This window comes from Notamacropus eugenii, chromosome 2, assembly GCF_028372415.1.
Source record: "Notamacropus eugenii isolate mMacEug1 chromosome 2, mMacEug1.pri_v2, whole genome shotgun sequence".
NCBI classification, from domain to species: domain Eukaryota; kingdom Metazoa; phylum Chordata; class Mammalia; order Diprotodontia; family Macropodidae; genus Notamacropus; species Notamacropus eugenii.
Genome location: NC_092873.1, coordinates 2,326,837 through 2,344,985, shown reverse-complemented (window position 1 = coordinate 2,344,985; position 18,149 = coordinate 2,326,837). Strand labels below are relative to the sequence as shown.

The 18,149-nt window shown below is 38.3% G+C and overlaps 1 protein-coding gene across 1 annotated transcript; it reads right to left on the bottom strand.

The window, feature by feature from the left end:
- Positions 1-1,053: 1,053 nt before the first annotated feature.
- On the bottom strand, positions 1,054-8,179 carry LOC140524243 (fatty acid desaturase 2-like protein FADS2B). The gene is made up of 5 exons (XM_072638621.1): positions 8,072-8,179; positions 7,517-7,592; positions 6,974-7,071; positions 4,354-4,450; positions 1,054-1,302 (listed from the first exon to the last, which is right to left on the bottom strand). Exons 2-5 carry the CDS (start codon positions 7,520-7,522, stop codon positions 1,219-1,221), a joined length of 285 nt encoding a protein of 94 aa, XP_072494722.1. The 5' UTR covers positions 7,523-7,592; positions 8,072-8,179; the 3' UTR covers positions 1,054-1,218.
- Between the last annotated feature and the right edge of the window lie 9,970 nt (positions 8,180-18,149).

Genomic DNA, 18,149 nt, shown 5'->3' with positions numbered 1-18,149 from the left:
CAAATCCCACCTCAGGCACTGACTAGCTGTGTGATTTTAGACAGTTAATTCATTTAACCTGTCAAAGTTTCAGTTTTCTCATTAGTAAAATGGGATTGTTGGACACGATGTCTCTTTTGAACTCTTCTAGTCTAAATTTATGATCCCAGGACTAGCTCAAGGCCCTGTATGTAGTAGATGCTTAATGAATATTTGCTCTTGCTGAAATTTCTCTTCTCTCTATTTTCGAATATGTCATACTCCTAAGCCTACAGACTATAATCACTGTGGGGAATATCTGGACAACTTTTTCTCTTTAGTCCCTAGTGAGTAAAGTTGGGCTCCCCCTAGTGGTGTCATTTCAAAGATGTTTATTCAGCTTAATATATAAGATGCCACATCCTGTTTTAGATTCAAGAAAGGTCTAGGAGTAAGAAAAATCTGGGTTCAAGTTCCATCACCTCCACATGCCCCATACAACTCTGTAAGGTTCTTACTTGCTACCAATATGCTACTAATGTGCATTGGTAGATGAAGTTAACTAATTAAAAGGGCGTTCCCCTTGCTGACGAAATCACTGTGTGGACTGATGATGATAATGACAATGGTGATGTCTGCCATGTAGTAGACATAATAAATGCTTATTGATTGATGGTTAATAATAATTCATATTGATGTACACACATACTCTCTTTAGAGGCTCATGACCACCCTGTGAGGTAGGTACTACAAATTTCCATTTTGCCGATGAAGAAGCAGGTAGAATTGGGCCATGCTCACACATAGTAGGTATCTTAGGTGGGATTTGGTCATAGTTTCATTGCAAATGTTATTGATTTCATTCTTTGTACTAGAGCCTAGCCTAGCACAAATTAGGTGAAGGAGTTAGGAGTGTGCAGCCCAGAGGAGAGAAGAATTAAGGGCATGTTAGCATTCTTCAAGTACTCATTTGAATGACTGTTACTTGGAAACTTGGAAGAAAGGGTAGATCTGGTTTGCTTTGCTGTAGAGCATATAACTAGGAACAATGAGTAGAAGCGGCACCCACTTTTTACAGCGTCTATGTGCCTGACATATATAGTAGGTGATTAATAAATACTTGTTGATAGAATAGTTTTCTTCTCTCTTAAATTCAGTCCTCCATCTTCTTCCCCAGATTATGTTAGGGTCATCAAGATCAGATACTAAGGAAAGGAGTTAAATAACCTTTTCTATCCCTTTTCAGCAAAAATTTCTTACTCATTGGTTTTCAATTTGGAAGTTGAGATGTCCAGAGAACCAGTCATTGAAGAAGGATTGCTTAACATTACAGGTGGCCAGAACCTGCCAATAAAACACAAATCAGTATATTTGACTTCAGTGAGTATGAGTAATGGAGTCTTGCTTCTCTCATATGTCAATGTGTCTCATGTAAAGCTCCTTGTATCACAGAATCAATGAATGTCAGAGGTAAAAGAGACAGTAAAACGTGATTGATTTCCAATTATACATGAGCCAGAAGCAACTTCTTCAAAATACTTGACAAATATCCACCCACCTTTTGCTTAAAGACAGTCAATGATGGGAAATCCATTGTTTTCTGAGCACAAGCCAGTCTGGTTTTGGAGACCCCTAATTACTAAGAGATTTTTCCCTCCCACTTATTTTAAGCCAAAATCTTCTCCTTTTGCTATTTTTCCAGCTATTTCTAGTTCGGTCCCTTTAAGGTTAAGCAGAAAGTTCTAACCTGTCTTCCACGTGACAGCCTTTCAAATAAGCACTTGAAGACAGCTTTCATGCCCCTAATTCTTTCCCCTCCTGAACATCCCTAGTTCTTTCACTTAATCCTTATTTGCCATATTCTTGATATCATTCACTATCTTGGTCATCTTTAAACTTTCAGTTAATACGCGTTTCCTGAAAGTGAATGTCCAGAACTTTTCACAGTACTTCCAAGGTGGTTAGATGAGGGCAGAGCACAAAAACTGGATCCCATCTTTGGACCTGAACCCTATGTCTCTCAATGTAGCCTATGATCGTATTAGCTTTTTGGAGTTGCCATAATGTATTGTTGATCCGATAATCCACTAACTCCCTGCAATCTTTTCCTGATCGACTGTGGTGCAGTCATGCTTCCCCATCTTCTTATGAAGCTGATTTTTTGAACCCAAGTGTAAAACTTTTCATTTCTCCGCATTGCAATTTTCATTCACACAGTAAGGACTGTTGAGTATATTCTGTGTGAAAGATATTATACTAGATGCTGAGGATTACAAAGGAGATATTTTTCCTCAAGGAGATGATAATTTAACAAGGAAAAATATCCAAATGCAATGTATCAACAGAGATATACTTCAACATAAGTAATTAGTCAGTATTGTGTAAGTGGTAAAGACTTGTTCCAGAGATTCAGAGATATGAGTCATTCTGGTCAGGAGATCAGGGAGGCTTCATGTAGATGGTGCCATTTGAAATGTGCTTGAAGAATAGATAAGATTTCACTAGACTGAAGGGTAAAGATGAATTCAAGGATGTGTTTGTGTGGGGGGGATGGGAAAAGGAGAGCATTGCATGAAGCTAGTTCCAGAGACACATCCTTAAATGTGGAACATGCTATCTTCTCAGATAGTAGAACAAAATGATATTTTGTTCAACTCTTTTCTAAGGTATTATTTAGCTCTAATTGGGGATTGTTGGTCATCTTTGTTGGATATTTTTCATCTCCGTATCTCTTGGAAAGATTACTTGAGGAGGCATCAGGAAGGTAATTGTATTCTTTTAAAATATTAGCAAAGTACAGAAAAAAAGCACAGCAGTCAGGGGGCTTGACTCAGCTTCCTCACAAATAAGACCTGTTACCTTGAGCAATTCCTTTGCTTCGCCAAGCCTCAGTCTCCTCATGTTGATAATGAAGGGTTTAGACTAGAGAGTCTACAAGAGCCCTTTTATATCCTAGAGTCTATGTTCTAAAGTTCTGTGTTTGAAGGTCAAGACACAAGATCATAATTCTTAAGTTGGAAGGGTCCTCAGATGCCATCTAGTTCAACTGGTTCATTTTTCAGATGAGGAAACTGAGGATCAGAAAGGTTATATAACTTAATGGTGATAAAGTGAGTAAGAACCTAAATCTTCTGACTTTAGAGCCAATGCTCTTTCTACAATACCACATTTTGTCTTATACTCCAAAGTTCTTCTTGATTTTTACATTTGATCTTCTGTAATCCCATCTAGCACTGATATGTTATGTTTTGATACTATTTCCACTCTTTTTTTCTGTGTTATACTTTAATCTGTGTCCAGACATTTGATATCCTTCCCACTTCTCTGGTCCTAACTTTCTGGGGTTCAAAATGATTCCGGAACTTCCCTTAGTATCTGAGATTCCATACCATGAATATCCAATGGTCCTTCCAGTTTTCTCACCCTAAAATATTCTTCCACCACGTTGGTCCCCTTCTTCCTTTGGTAAGGTTTTCTTGGGCCCTCCATTTTTTGCAGGACCCAGGCTGGTCAGCTTTCACTCTCCTCCTGGCTTGTTCCTGAGATTTGGGACTTCAAAACTATGCCCCAGTTGGGTACCTTTCTCTCCCTCCCACCATCCTTCCCTTGTGTGTTTTCTACCTTCATTAGAATATAAGCTTTTTGAGAGTAGGGTCTGTATTACTTGTCCTTAAATATACATCGCCAGTGCTTAGCTGAGTGCCTGGAACAAAATAACCACTTAATAACTTTTCTTTCCTCTCCTTTCCTCTTTCCCTTTTTTCCCTCTTCATCTTCCTTCTTTTCCTTCCTCCCTTCCTCCACACCTCCCTTCCTTCTTTCCTTTTCCTTCCTTCCTTCTTTCCTCCTTCCTTCCTACCTTTTTTCCTCCCTCCCTTCTATGTTCTAAGCTTTCCATTTTGTGTTTTCTATTCTAAAATAGTCCCATTCCCCATAGTCAACACTTGTGAGATTTTTCATAATTCACATCCTATATTCTAAACTCTCAAGTCTCTTCTAGCTCTGTCAATCTATGTTCTAAGGGTTCTCTGAATCCTGACATTCTCTGTTCTCTGTTCTAAAATTCCTCTTTATTCTAACAGTTCTCTTTGCTCCCAAGAACCTCCCACACCAGACATTAAACATTCCATATTCACAAGTCTCTTTCAGTTCTGACATTTTACACTCCACGGTCTCTACCAACCCCTACATTTCAGACTTGGGTCCCTCCTCATTCTGACATTCTCTTTTCTAATGCCCCTTTTAGTTCTAACATTTTGTGCTCTCAAGTCCCTTCCAAGACTGACAGTCTAGCATTTTCATCATGTTTTTGATCCATTTGACAGGATACCATGACCCACATTCATCAACTCCACTGATTTAGTGGTTGATCTGTTAGAAGGTGGCCATCATTACCTGTGTGCTAAACCAGTCCTTGTTTTCCTCTTTACTCATCCTCATTGGAATGTGGCTCATCTGGGTGATTAATGTAATCCAGGGGCTTTCCAGCAGCCTTTGGAGAAAGCACAAAGACAGGCAATGAGGCAGTTGGTCATTTTCATGAGGAACAGATATTTATTTTCCATCCATTAACAATACATACTAAATAACCACCATGTGAGTGGTACACTGTGTGTACTAGGCAATTTGGCAGGGCAGAATGTGAAGGGGGAAAACCAGGAGTAAGACTAGAGAGGATTGGAAAGGCCTTGAAGTTATTGAATAATGGTTTTTGCAGGACTTGGCTACCTTCTATGAGCAATACTGTGTTGTCTTTTCTTTCCAGAGATGACTATATAATGTGTTAGCCCTGCCACTACTCAGACCCCTATTACATCTGTGTGACCTGGGGAAAGTCACTCCCCCTTCTTTGGGCCTCAGTTACATCTTTTCTAACATAATAGGGCCAAACACATGATCTCTGAGATCTCTTCTGCCTCTAAGTCCTATGATCCTATGGATTTCCAGACATGTAGGATGTACTTGGAGTAAAAATGGTTATCCATCTTCCCCCAAACAATTCAGAGTTTTCAAAACGTTCCCATCTTAGCAGCCACATAAAGTAGGCAAGGTGTTATTGCCTCCATTTCAGAATCAAACTGAGACTCTGAGGGGGTCACATAGTAAATGACAGCCAGGATTAGAAAGCAGTTCTTCTGATGTCTTGTCCAGATTCTCACTGACACATCATGCTGCCTCTAAAGCCCTGGTTTTATTTTACTGATGTCTGGAGCAAAGTATTCAATAACATTAAAGATGTAGGGAATTCCATGATTTGAAGTCATTTCATAGCAGAATTTGGTTCAAAGATAGCATGATTTTAGAACATAGAATGATGAACCAGAAAAAATTCCAGAAAACAGAAGATGAGATATTAAAGTTGGAAGTGAATTTACAACATAGAACATAAAATATTAAGGTTGTAAGTGATATTTGAACATAGAACACAGATTTTTAAAACTGGAAAAGTCACCTAGAGATCATTAAATCCAATCTACTCCCTTTACAAGTTAGAGTGGCTATAGTTGTTGTCTGTTCTCAAAGAGGACCAAAGTGACATCACTGTGTTGGGATCAAGGTATAGTGTGTCTGACTGTGGCTGACCAGACCAATATGGAGCTCAGAAGGCTCTACCAAGGCTGGGCATGTGAAAAGTCATTATAGTGATATTTTAGTTAAAAAGTAACACGTAACTAGGGGTCTAAAGAAGTGGGTTCATTTCTAAATGTCATTCTAACTTCCTGCCTTTAGGAAAGTCATTTCCCACCTTGCCTCAGTTTCCTTACCTGTGAAATGAGGTACTGGAAACTCTTTTGCCATTTTTAGATTTGTGATTTAGCTCAACTGATTCCCTCCATTACTACAGCTCTCACTGGCCATCTCAATCTGTCAGTCAACAAGCATTTATAAAATGTTTATTATATGTAATTTTAACTCCGTGTAACACTGTCTCCATGCTGGAGATATAAGGAAAAGCAAAAAACCTGGTCTCTGTCCTAAAAGAACTCACATTCTAGTGGGGGAGAAACATTCAAAGAGCTATGTACATGCAAAACAAGACAGGGGAAATGAGGGCAATTTCAAAGGGAAGGCACTAGTAGTAGGGGTATTGAGAAAGGTTTCTTGCTTGCAGAAGATAGAAATTGATGTGAGTTTTAAAGGAAGTCAGGAAGTCAAGGAGAGGAGGGAGAACCTTGAGAGCCAATGAAGAGGTGATCCACACACTCAAGTCTGTTTAAACCATTTCACAATCTGGTCTTTGTTTTTCCAAATAAAATGAAAAGTGGGAAAAGGGGGAAGAGGGAGAAACCTGTTCAGTGTGGGAGGGGGTGGTTGGAATGGAACACACTATACAAGGGCAATAGAAGAAATATTAGACAATCTCAGTTATTTCAGTGTCTATTTTTAAGGCCTGAGATAACACAATTCTTAGGTAACCTCTGGGATAGGTGTGTGCATGGAGGGCTCACTTGGGCTTTGCTAGAGTTCCTATAGCCCTAATGGGGATAAAGGAGCTGGTGGTTTGGGCTAGAGGTGGTTGCATGGTCTTATTTATGTCGTGGATCCCTTTATCAGTCTGAGCAAGCCTGTGGCCCCTTTTTCATCATAATGTGCTAAAAAACATAAAAATAAATAAATAGGATTACATGAAAAACTGATTTTATACATATATAATTTTGTAAATATATAGTTATCAAATATATATATATAATAACAACATTAGGATAGCACTTTAAGTATTGTAAAGGAGTTTACATATGTTATCTCCTTTGATATTCACAATAACGCTGGAAGAAAGTGCCATTATTACCCCCATTTTACAGAAAGAGAAGTCAAATGACTTGCCCAGGGTCACATAAGTAGTAAGGGCCTGAGGCCAGATTTAAAATCTGGCCTTCCTAACCACAAGTCCAGCGCTTTAAGCCCTGTTTAACTTCCTCTTTTTGAAGACAAGTAAAAAACAAAAGCAAGTTTCCAGACCCCAGGTTAAGGATCACCGGGAGAGAGGAATAGCATAATTTGTTGATTTACTTACTTGACCAGATATATGAGAAGTACAGTCCCAATAATTCCATAGTAAGATCTGTAGGTGATGAAATAGCGAAGATAAAAGCTACTGATCCAGGCAAGCTGCTAAAAGAGGGAAAAAAAAAACAAATTTCAGGTTAAATGGGGTTGAAGTTATCTAGTCATCAATTTAGACCTGGAGGAGACTTTGAGAGTTCAACCTACTCAATTGGCAGTTAATGAAATTCTGACTGAGAGAGGTTAGGGAACATGTTCAGTGTCATACAGCTAGTAGGTATTTGAGGTAGGGTTTAATCCTGAGTCTTCTTCCTGATTACACTTTATCCACATTACCCACTGTGCCACCAAGTCAGATTTCCACCAGACTTTTAGATGAAAAGTCTGATGCTCTAAGGACTGAGCTATCAGTCCCCACTCTAGGTTTGGCCATATCCTTTTTCAAGGTAAATGTTCTCTGCCTCTGTCACCAAGCAAACTTGAGGAGTAGTCTGTACCCTCTATTGGCCTTGGCTCCAAGGACAGAGTCTATGACAGGAAGGTTGTCACTCACCCCCATTCCTTCCGAAGAAACGTCATTTTCAGGGATTTCATGTTGATAAAGACTGACATGAGGAGGGGAAGAGCAACTGTAAGGGAAAAGAAGGTGTTAAGTAAGATGAGGAGGTGCTAGTACAATGAATGCATAAATAAGTGGTCATCCAACCCTTTCACTGGGTACCCTATACCTTGGTTATTGACTGAGTTGGCAATATTCAAAAAGTGTCTTCAGTTTCTAGGAAATGACTATTCCTGTAATCATAAGAAGTCAGAGTTGAAAATGCCCTCAAGACATATTATGTTAGAACAGAGTGGGACCTTGGAATTCAACATAGACTGTCACAGGTAGTAGGGGCCTTAGAACATGAACCATCGAACGTTAAAGGGGAAAGATCCTAGAACTTAGAAGGTTCCAACTGGGAGGGGCCTTAGAGTGTAGACTACTAGAGATGGAAGGCATCTTAAAACACAAAATTTCAGAACTGGATAGGTCTACAGGATGCATAACAAATACCAGAGATAGGAGGTACCTTTAGAAATCAGAATAGAGGATGTTATGGAGACTCACCTACATAAAAGTATAGATGCTGCTTTTTATAGTCAATATACTTGATTTTTTTCTTCTCATACTGAATGGAGAAAGGAAAAAAAACCAGAAATACAAGTTAATCCTGTTAATACAATGTGCTATATAGTGAAGAGTTAATATGTAGTGTGGTGAACGTTTATGTTAGCTTTGGAGGCAGTGACGTAAGTACGAATTCCAGTTCAGGTGCTTACTCCTCGTTTGGTATTGGGCAAGTTATTTACCTCTCTGGGCCCTGATTTTCTCATGGGTAGTAAGTGTAAAATAGAGAGTTAAACCAGGTGATGATGGTAGTAATAATACAACAATGACGATGATGACAACAAGTAGCATTTGAGGTTTGCCAAGCAATATACAAATGTAATCTCGTTAGTTTCTCACAACAACCCTATGAGGTATGTGCTAATATTATCCCCATTTTATAAATAAGGAAACTGAGGAAGACAGGGTAAGTGATATGTCCAGAGTTACAGAGCTAGGAGTATCTGAGGCTGTATTTGGACTCATCTTCCTGACCAGATTCAGCACTTTGCCTTGGTGCCTCCTCTCTTTGAACAAGAGCTCACATTTATGAGCAGTCTCATCTCATCCATTTGAAATAGATCACAAACGTCTTGTTATCCCTTTTTACAGTTGGGGAAATAGAGATCCAGCTTCATGAAGTGATTTGCACAGCATTATAAAGCCATCCTAAGTATGAGAAGCAGGATTTTAATCTGAGTTTCTTGGCTTCAAATTCACCTCTTGTCATTACCCTACAGTGTTCCCTTCATCTTGTCCTTACAATTACAGCTTCTTATCCTCTCTGTGGAAAGAGTCATCCAGACAATTTGCATGAGAGGTATAAAGGCTGAGCCATTGGATGAGACATTTAACTCTTGGGGATGGCAGAAAAGATGAGAAACTATTTATTTTCACCAAATCTATGTAAGTCTTGGACTCTTCCAGTAAAATCCAGAATCATAGAATTTTAGAATGTTGGTGCTAGAATAGAGATTTTAAAATGTCATAATTAGAAGGGAATATAAGCCATAGAGTGTTAGTTGAATAAAGGTCCTGAGAACATAGGACAATATTAGAAGTTAAAGGATCAGATGCAGAGCCAAGATCATGGAGTGAAAGGAAGCTAGCTGTGTAGTAAGCTTCAATCTAAAAACTCCTCCAAATCAATCTCGAAAATTCACCAGACTGGAAATTGATATGGAGATGCTGAAAATATCAGAGTGGATCTAGGTCAGCAGAGGGAAACAGGGAGGTCTGTCCAAGGGGGACAGGTTAGGTTGGGAATGGATCCTCTGAGCACTCCAGTGCTCAGGGAGAGGTTGTGTACCAGGGAAAGAGAAGATTCCAGACCTAGACAGGAACTTCATCAGACCCATACTAGGGCACTGTTACAGGGAACAGGTGAAAACTGGCAGCTTTGTCTCCCACTACCCAATCTTGAGTCACAGACCTAGAACAGAGTAAGAAGTAGACTTCCTGAGGGTAGAGGAAGGGGACCCTGGGCAAAGTACCAAGAAAGGAGGAAGTATAGAAGCCATAAATCAAACACGAAGGAACCAAAGTCAAGATCATATGATTTAACAGCCTCTACTCTAAAGAAAAGGGACAGCTAGATAGCATTGTGGATAGAGTGTCAGGTCTGCAGTCAGTAAGGTTCACTCACCTTCTTGAGATCAAATCAACCCTGACAGTAATTGTGTGACCCTGGGCAAATCATTACCTTGTGTGCCTCAGTTTCATCCACTGTAAAATGATCTTGAGAAGGGAATATATACATATATAATGTATACACATCTATCATGGTCAATGTGTCTTGATTTACTATACATGCTTGTAATGGGTTTTGTTTTTCTTGTATGCTCAACTGGGGGAAGAAGTTTGGAATGAAAAATGAGAAGGCATATCTTGGTTTATTAAAAATATTAAAAAGGAGTAAGAGGTGAAAATGTTTAATATAAAATTTTGGAATAGTCTCTTTGCTCTCTCTGAAGCAAACTCAGAGAATGCCTCTTCCTATGTCAACAAAAGCCAGCCAAGGCTGACTTAACATTCCTTTAGAGACCTTTAACCTAAGACACAATGGGACGTTTTCTATTATCTTAATATTTGTAGACATAAACTATGTTATGGAATGTTAATCATAAAGTAAATAAAAACATCTTAGGTCATAATTTCATTTTGAAACTTTGTCATATTTTATTGTATTTATAACCTACGCAATTAAGAAATTCCTTTCTAATGGTCTAGTTAATGGAGAGCATAAATCTGAAGGAAAGAGAACACTTCTTTGTCCTAAAACAGATTTAAGGCTGCCCAATTCTTTGTATTGGTAGCCAGAACATTTCTGGCTCCGTAATGCATTGTGTTACCATTTTCTTTACTAGGGAATTGATCAATTAAATAATTAAATCATAAGATGTATGCATTAGCCTTTTGCCTTTTCTTTAACCAAGTTTTCAGGTCAACACAGTATTATTAGCATATGAGAAAAAGATGAATTTAGAATTAGAAGGTAACCCAGGACAGAAGGAATCACAGAATCCTCTTATGGTAGAATACCCACAGAGGTTATTTAACCCAATTGGTATCTGAACAGGAAATTCCCCTCTCTACCTGACAGGCAGCTATTTATATGTATATTTTTTAAGTCTTCTGCTGAAGGCAGTCTTTTGTCCCCCAAGGAAGTTCATTCTGATTTTGGACGACTTTAATCATCAGGAAATCCTGACATTTCTTTGGGACATACTGTTCAGAACTAGAAGGGATCTTGAAATTGTCTAGTTTGACCTCTTCATTTCATAAACAACGAAGCTTAGTCCTAGAGAGCCTACGAGTGGTCCAGGCTCTCACAAGAAGTAAATGGAGGAACTAATCTCAAACCCTGCTCTTCTGATTCCAAATCCAGTACTCTTGCCCCATGGTACTGCATTCAACATTTGTTCTTAATTCTTCTCCTGGGGCTGAGCAGAACTAGTCAAATCTTTCTTTGGCACAATGGTCCTTCAAACATTTGAAGGCAGCCATCATGGACATAGAATGTTGAAACACAGAACAAAGGATTTCAGAATTGTAAAAGAATTTACATCATAGATTGTCAAACTGTGGCAGCTACAGGAGCCCTTAGAATATTGAACATGGAGGGATTGTAAAGCTTTTATGAAGGTTCAAACATTAAACAAGCAGTGACTGGAAAAATGAGCCTACTACCTGACTCAGAAGATATCCCTTGCCCCTTTAACTATGAGCTAAAGTTCTGAATTGTGATACCAACAGGTGATCTCAGCAGGTGAACAAGATGCAGCCCTCAGTAATTTGGCAGGAAGCCAGAATAAGTGTCTTCCTCAGCTGGAAAAACCTGTTTACATGAGAGTCAAACTTTTGCCTTTGAATTTCAATAAGCAGGCATCCTCTGACTCAACACCTTCCCTTTTCTTTTTAAATTTGGATGAGGAATTTTCTTGTTTGACTTCTGGGGAAGAGAACAATTTCAACTTAGCTGCATCTCAGTGCCCAGCCCTCTATCCCAGGGTAGGGTGTGTAGTCTTTTGAGATCAGCTGTGTCTTGGCTTCACTGAACACAAATGGTCATAGTGTTTTCAAGTCAAGCAAAACTTTTCATGCTGAGATTTTAGATCAACTCAATAAAAAGTGTCTAAATTCTTCAGAAGTAGCTTTTTAAAAAATACTTGCCAATGACCACAAAATAACTGAACTAAAGATGAAATTTCTACATTCCTACTTCACATCATGAAACTATGGCATTTCAGAAGCAAAAAAAAAAAAAGAAAAGAAATCTAGAAATCCAGAGAGCACAATATTAGATGTGGAGATATCTTAGGACAGAGAATGTTAGAAACCTTAGTACATAGAATGTCAGATCCAGAAAGGACCATAGAACATTTATAGAAAGTGAGACCTGGGATGGATTTTGGAAAATAAAACATAGACTATAGAATGCTAGAGCTGCCCAGGTATTAGAAGACAACATTTTGGAAATAGAAGGAACTTAGGACATAAGAGGTTAATCTAGAAGGGTCTATGGATTATAAAATATAGAATGTCAGAAATGAAAGGCATTAGAACACAAAATGCCAGGGACATTAGGACATAGAAATTCAGAACTAGAAGGAGCCTTAGAATCTGGAATGTGGAAAGTTAGAGGCAGAAGATTTCTTATCTAGATGTCATCTAGGCCAATGCATTCATTCTCATATTTACGTCAAAGTTGTGAGGCTCAGAGAGGTGTTATTTATACCAACCAATGCCAATAAGGAAAAAAGAATCTTTATGACCAATTTTATCCTTGAATTGGCATTACACAGTGAAAACAGAAGAACTTGAAAATTGTGGAATAGTGGGAAATGCATCTCTGTCCTATATAGTGAAACAAGAATTGGCAATGATATCAGATCTTTTGATAGGTAATGCCAGTTCTAAGACCTCTGTCTTCCCTTAATGGGTCTAACATTGGTGTGGTCATTAAACTTCTTACAACCCTTACTAACCCTGGATCAACAAGTCCTTGAGTTGACAATGGAAAGGGCTTTCTAGCATAGCAACAAACCCTGAAAATGTTTAAACAGAGACTAGCTGCTCTTGTTGGGATTGTTAGAGAAGAGATTCTTGAACTGGGTGGGAATGTCATATTAGGTAACCTTTAACACCCTTTCTAACTTGAATTATAGCATTATTGAGTTAGAACTGTGAGGGAAATCAATGGTCATGTAGACTTAGGAGACACCTTTGGAATGTAAAATATGGAATGTAGAAGGTTATGTTTGGTAGAAGGATATTGGAATACAGACCATGATAGAAGGAACTCAGACTATAAAACATCAGAGCTCAAATACACTTAAAGAATAAAATGTCAGAAACTGGAGAGACCATGGAATTTGGAATATTAGAGTTCTTTCATTTTCGATGACAGACAGATGAAGTGCTTTATCCGAGATCAAAGAGTAAGCATTGGATCCCAGATTCAAACCTGGATCCTTTGACACAAAATACAACTTTCTTTCCACTTTGCAATGTCTCCATCTTTGATCATACTCCTATTACTCCATGAGGTCCCTGAAGGCAAGCATCCTGTCTTCTCGAAACTTTATATGTTCCCTAGTATCCAGTCTAGGGCTTAGAATCTAGAATATGGAAAGTTAGAGGTGGAAGATATCTTATCTAGATGTCATCTAGGCCAATCTATTCTTTCTCATATTTATGTCAAAGCTGTGAGGCTCAGAGAGGTGATATGTATACTGATCAATGCCAATAAGAAAAAAAAGTATCTTTACAGGAAGTGCTTAATGAATTTTTTGGTTGAATTTTGAGTGAACAGAGGCATAAATTGATCCAACAAACATTAATTCAGTGCCTGCTATGTGTAAGGCCCTAATCTGGGGATACAAAGGGAAATTCTACATTCTACATTCTACAAAACCCCTACCTTCTAGGAGGGGGAAAATAGTATGGAAATGAATAAAGTAAGTACAAATTAATTTGACAGTGGTTTAGGAGAACACTGACAGCCAAGGGAGAACTCACTTGAACTAAGTCTTGAAGGGAGAGAGGGATTTCAGTGGGTGGAGGTGAGAAGGGACAGCATTCCAGAAAAAAAGTGAGTCAATGTAAAGAAAAGCTAGATGGTTGAAGTGACAGAATGTAACGGACACATAACAACAATGGGTCTATAGTTTTGCTAGAACATAGAGTATGTGAAGTGGAGCAATATGTAGCCAATCTGAAAATTTGTTTGCAGTCAGATTATAAAAGGCTTTAAATTTCAAACAAGCTTGTATTTTATACAATAGATACTGACATTTCTTGAGAAGCCAAGTTAAATGTGAATTGTTCAATTGTTTGAGTTGTGTCTGACTCTTTATGATCTTATTTGGGATTTTCTTGGCAGAGATACTAATGTGTTTTCCATAACTTTCTCCAGCTTATTTTTTTTTACAGATGAGGAAACTGAGTCAAATAGGGTTAAGTGACTTGCCCAGAGTCACACAGTCATTGTCTGAGGTTGGATATGAACTGTTGTCTTCCTGATTCCAAGCCCAAAATTCTATCTATCATGCAGCCTAGCTGAACCAAATGTGAAATTACATGATTTAATTGGCTAGCATGTGTGTGTCTTCAATGTGAAATAGGGAGGGGTTTTCTTCAAATTCTCTTGAAACCTAGTAGTCTTTCGGGATATCTCCAGTTCTTTGAAGTATGTCTTTGAATTTCTATAATGCCAATGTATTCACTCTAAACATACCTTGACTGGTTGTGACTCTCCAAGCACAACAAATGGTCCCATGTCAATATCTGGGTCTTTGTGATAGATATTTGGCTTTGCATGATGCTGGAAGTGACGATAGTTCCACCACTTGGCTGACATGCCCTTAGGAGGAAAGAAGCTTCAGCAACAGGAAAATTTTGCTTGAATCCAAGTTGTAATCTGGTCAAATCTTATCCCATTCTACTCCGTTCTTCCCCTTCCCTTTGCTTCCCTTCCCTCCCCTCCCTTTTTTTCTTTCCCTACCTTTCCTTTCCAATCCCATCCAATAAATATTCTTGTATATAGCTACAATCTGCCATTAGAAACCTAATGAATATCTCTGCCTAGTCAAAAGTACGTGTGACTCTTAAACCCTAATCTGCTGAAATGCCAAATAATAAGTTGGGAGGGGCATTGTTATAGCTTGATAACAAATGATAGTTGTCTGGGAATATGATTTCAGGCTAATATAACACTCCCTCATATATGTAAAACAACTTTCTCAGATGTCGTTGAGCAAACTCCCACTGTACTGAGAGTTAGGGCAGTTATTAGTATGTTTCTATGGATATATGGGGAAACTGAAGCTCAGAGAAGTTAATTAGTGGCAGTGGCAGAACAGTACCCAGGTATTATGGTCCAGTAGAAATGTGTCAAAAAATTATGGCCTCCACAAATGCTTGAGCAGGAAGGGACCTATCAAGATCATCTAGCTTAGGGATTCTTAAGATGGGGCCCATGATCTTAAAAAAAATTAATGAGTATACTTTAAAACGATTGGTTTCTTTTGTAATCCTGTGTAATTCTAGACCTTTAAATATCTCATTCTGAGAAAGGTTCCATAAAATTCATCAGGCTACTAAAGAAGTTTATGTAACAAAGAGATTAAGAATTTCTCATTTAGCCTAACGCTCTTTATTTTAATGAGAAGAAAACTGAGGTCCAGACAGGGGAATCAGTTTGCACAGGGTCTGGCAACTAATTACTGGCAGCTCTCAGACTCCTTCCTTGCTCCTTTATTCCATCTCTCACTCCAATGGACTTTCCACTGTGTATCTTCCTCCTTTACATGGAGCCAAAGAGACCTCAAAAGCATTTCTTGGTCTAGTTTTCAACTTTCGCAAAACCAATACCTCATTGAGTAACCATTTATTTGAAAACACCTCCAGGGTAAGAAAGTGCACATTTGTATCATGTCCGTTTCCTTGATCTTATAATATTTTTCTCTGCCTTCATGTCATTTCCTCCTTAGAAGATACTGCTAAAATCCTAGCTTGTTGTCTTGCTGGGAAACTTTCCTAATAGTGGATCTAATCAGAGGTGTAAGATAAATGGCAGACTATAGATTTGTAAATTTTTCAGACTGTAATTGACTTTAGACAACAGTGTTGTAGCTGGAAATGATCTGAGAGAGCACATGGTTCAAACCTCACATTTGATATTGGGTTGATGAAAATGAAACTCAGAGAATTCAAGTGACTTGTTCAAAGATGCACTGTTCCCTAGTTGGCAGATCTGTGATTCTTGACTCCTGCTCCAGTACTATTTCTACCACACAATCCTGCCTAAGAGGTTTTGAACTCTTTATCCCATCTGCTAGGACTGTGTAGTGAACAGACTATTAACTCTGGAGGCAGAGGACCTGGCTTCCAATCCTGTATTAACTATTTGCTACTGTAGAATGGGGAGGTGGGAATAGGTGATTGTTAAGGTCCCTTTTAACTCTGACTCTCTGATCCTATGGGATTCAGCATTTCCATGAGTCCACCTTGTGGGCAATGCCCACCCTTAGTGAACAGACTGTGTCTCCTTTGACCAGTGAGGGAGGTGAGACAGAGATCTAGGTTATACTGCTCCTTACAAAAGTCATAGTAAGGTGTGGGGGAGCAGGGAGAGAAGTACCCAGGTCTGGCTTGAAGGCCTTATTTTTCTCCAGCAGCTGCTCTCGATGACCTATCAAGCACCTTTGGAACAAAAGACTGTCTCCAAGTGGTTATTATGAAAGCAGGGTGGGAAATAGCCATGGGGAGATATCAGATAATTTCAAAAGAAGTTGATACGGAGTCCTGTTCATTGCCTAGCACATATGTCACTTGGGATGTCCTTAAAGAGGAAGAGAGGAAAGATGTGACTTGGCATCAACAATTCTGGCAGACTATTTCACTAATGAGTACTTTACTTCTCCATCTACAAAATGGGAATCATGCATGACGTTTTTTCTGTATCACAGGGCTATTGTGAGTATAGCATTAGATAATTAGAGTTAAATCCCTGGCAAATATAGGGGATGAGTGGTGGTGATTGAGAGTCGCTGTCTCTAAGACAGAATACCTGGATTTGTTCCCTAGTAGTTGAATGAACCTGTACAAGATCATAACCTCTCACTTCCTCATCTGTAAAATGGGCATGATCCTATGACTTCAGTCAGAAAATATTGATTTTATTTCCATGGTTGACATTTACTATCCATGTTACTGAGGGCAATTCTCAGCTTAGATTTAGATGTTTTATTTTTGAGCTAGTATTGACCACAGAGTTCATGAAGTTTAACTGCTTCATTTTGTACATGGGGAATCTGAGTCTTAGATAGGTGATGGTCATGATGACTAATGATAAGAACTAGCATTTATGCAGCATTTTAAGGTTTGTAAAGAGCTTTATAATTATATAATTATATTTATATATAATTATAATTTATCTCATTTAATCTTCACAATAACCTGAGAGGTACACACTAGTATTATCTCCATTTTATAGATGAGGAAACTGAGATTGAGAGAAATTAAATGACTTGCCTAGTGGTCATACAGCTGGTATTACAGGCAGTACTTGTACACGAAATAAATGAAAGGCAGAATATGAACCAAATCCTTTGAGATTTCCACTCTGCCATTAGTTTACTTTACAAAGAACTTTCCTTAGCTAGAAACAACTAGTATTAACACCCCCATTTTATAGCTGAGGAAATTGAGGCTCACAGAGTTTAATGACTTGTGAACATCACACCATAAGCCAGAACCCAGGTTTCATGAGTCCAAAAACCACTGGACACTTCAGGGTCACCAGATGTTTAAATTCAACTGATCCTGTTTCCTAGTTTGTCACGTGAGAATAATGATGCTTAAGGACAGTAATTCACATTAATGTAGAGTTTTAAGGAATATAGAGAGATTTTTCCACAGTAAAGTCCTAAAATAGGAAATTCATGTAATGTAATGTCATTTGATAGATGAGGAAACTGATTTCAAGGGTGAGACGATTTGCTGCTCATGGTCATACAGAAAACAAACTAGGAGTCAGATCTAGATTTTCAGACTCTAAATTCAAGGCTCATGTACTTAAACTACCCTTTCACAGAACAATTATGATCCAAATTGAATGTTCTTTCTTTTACATTGCAATGTATTCATTGGGAGAGACTACTGGGCCTGTGGATATTGGTGGGTTATTTGGATTTTACAAGGCAGATGCTAAAGAGAATCAATAAAATTCATTATAAATATGCAATATATTACTTCATCTCACAGTTTTCTCATCTCTTAAAAGGAGTTAATATTTATACTATCCATCTCATAGGGCTAAAGTATGCAGCACTTTCTATAAATATAAACTGTTAGTACTAGGTATTTAAATACTTTGTTTTTTCCCCATTTTTTCTATAATGACTCATCAAAATAACAAGGTTTGTTTAGAACTTTGTATTAAGTAAGAATGAATAGGAAGTGAGTAATTATCTCTTAGACCTGCATGACAGGGCTGGGGTTTCCCAAAAGCCATCTCAAGTGTTGTGAGAACTTG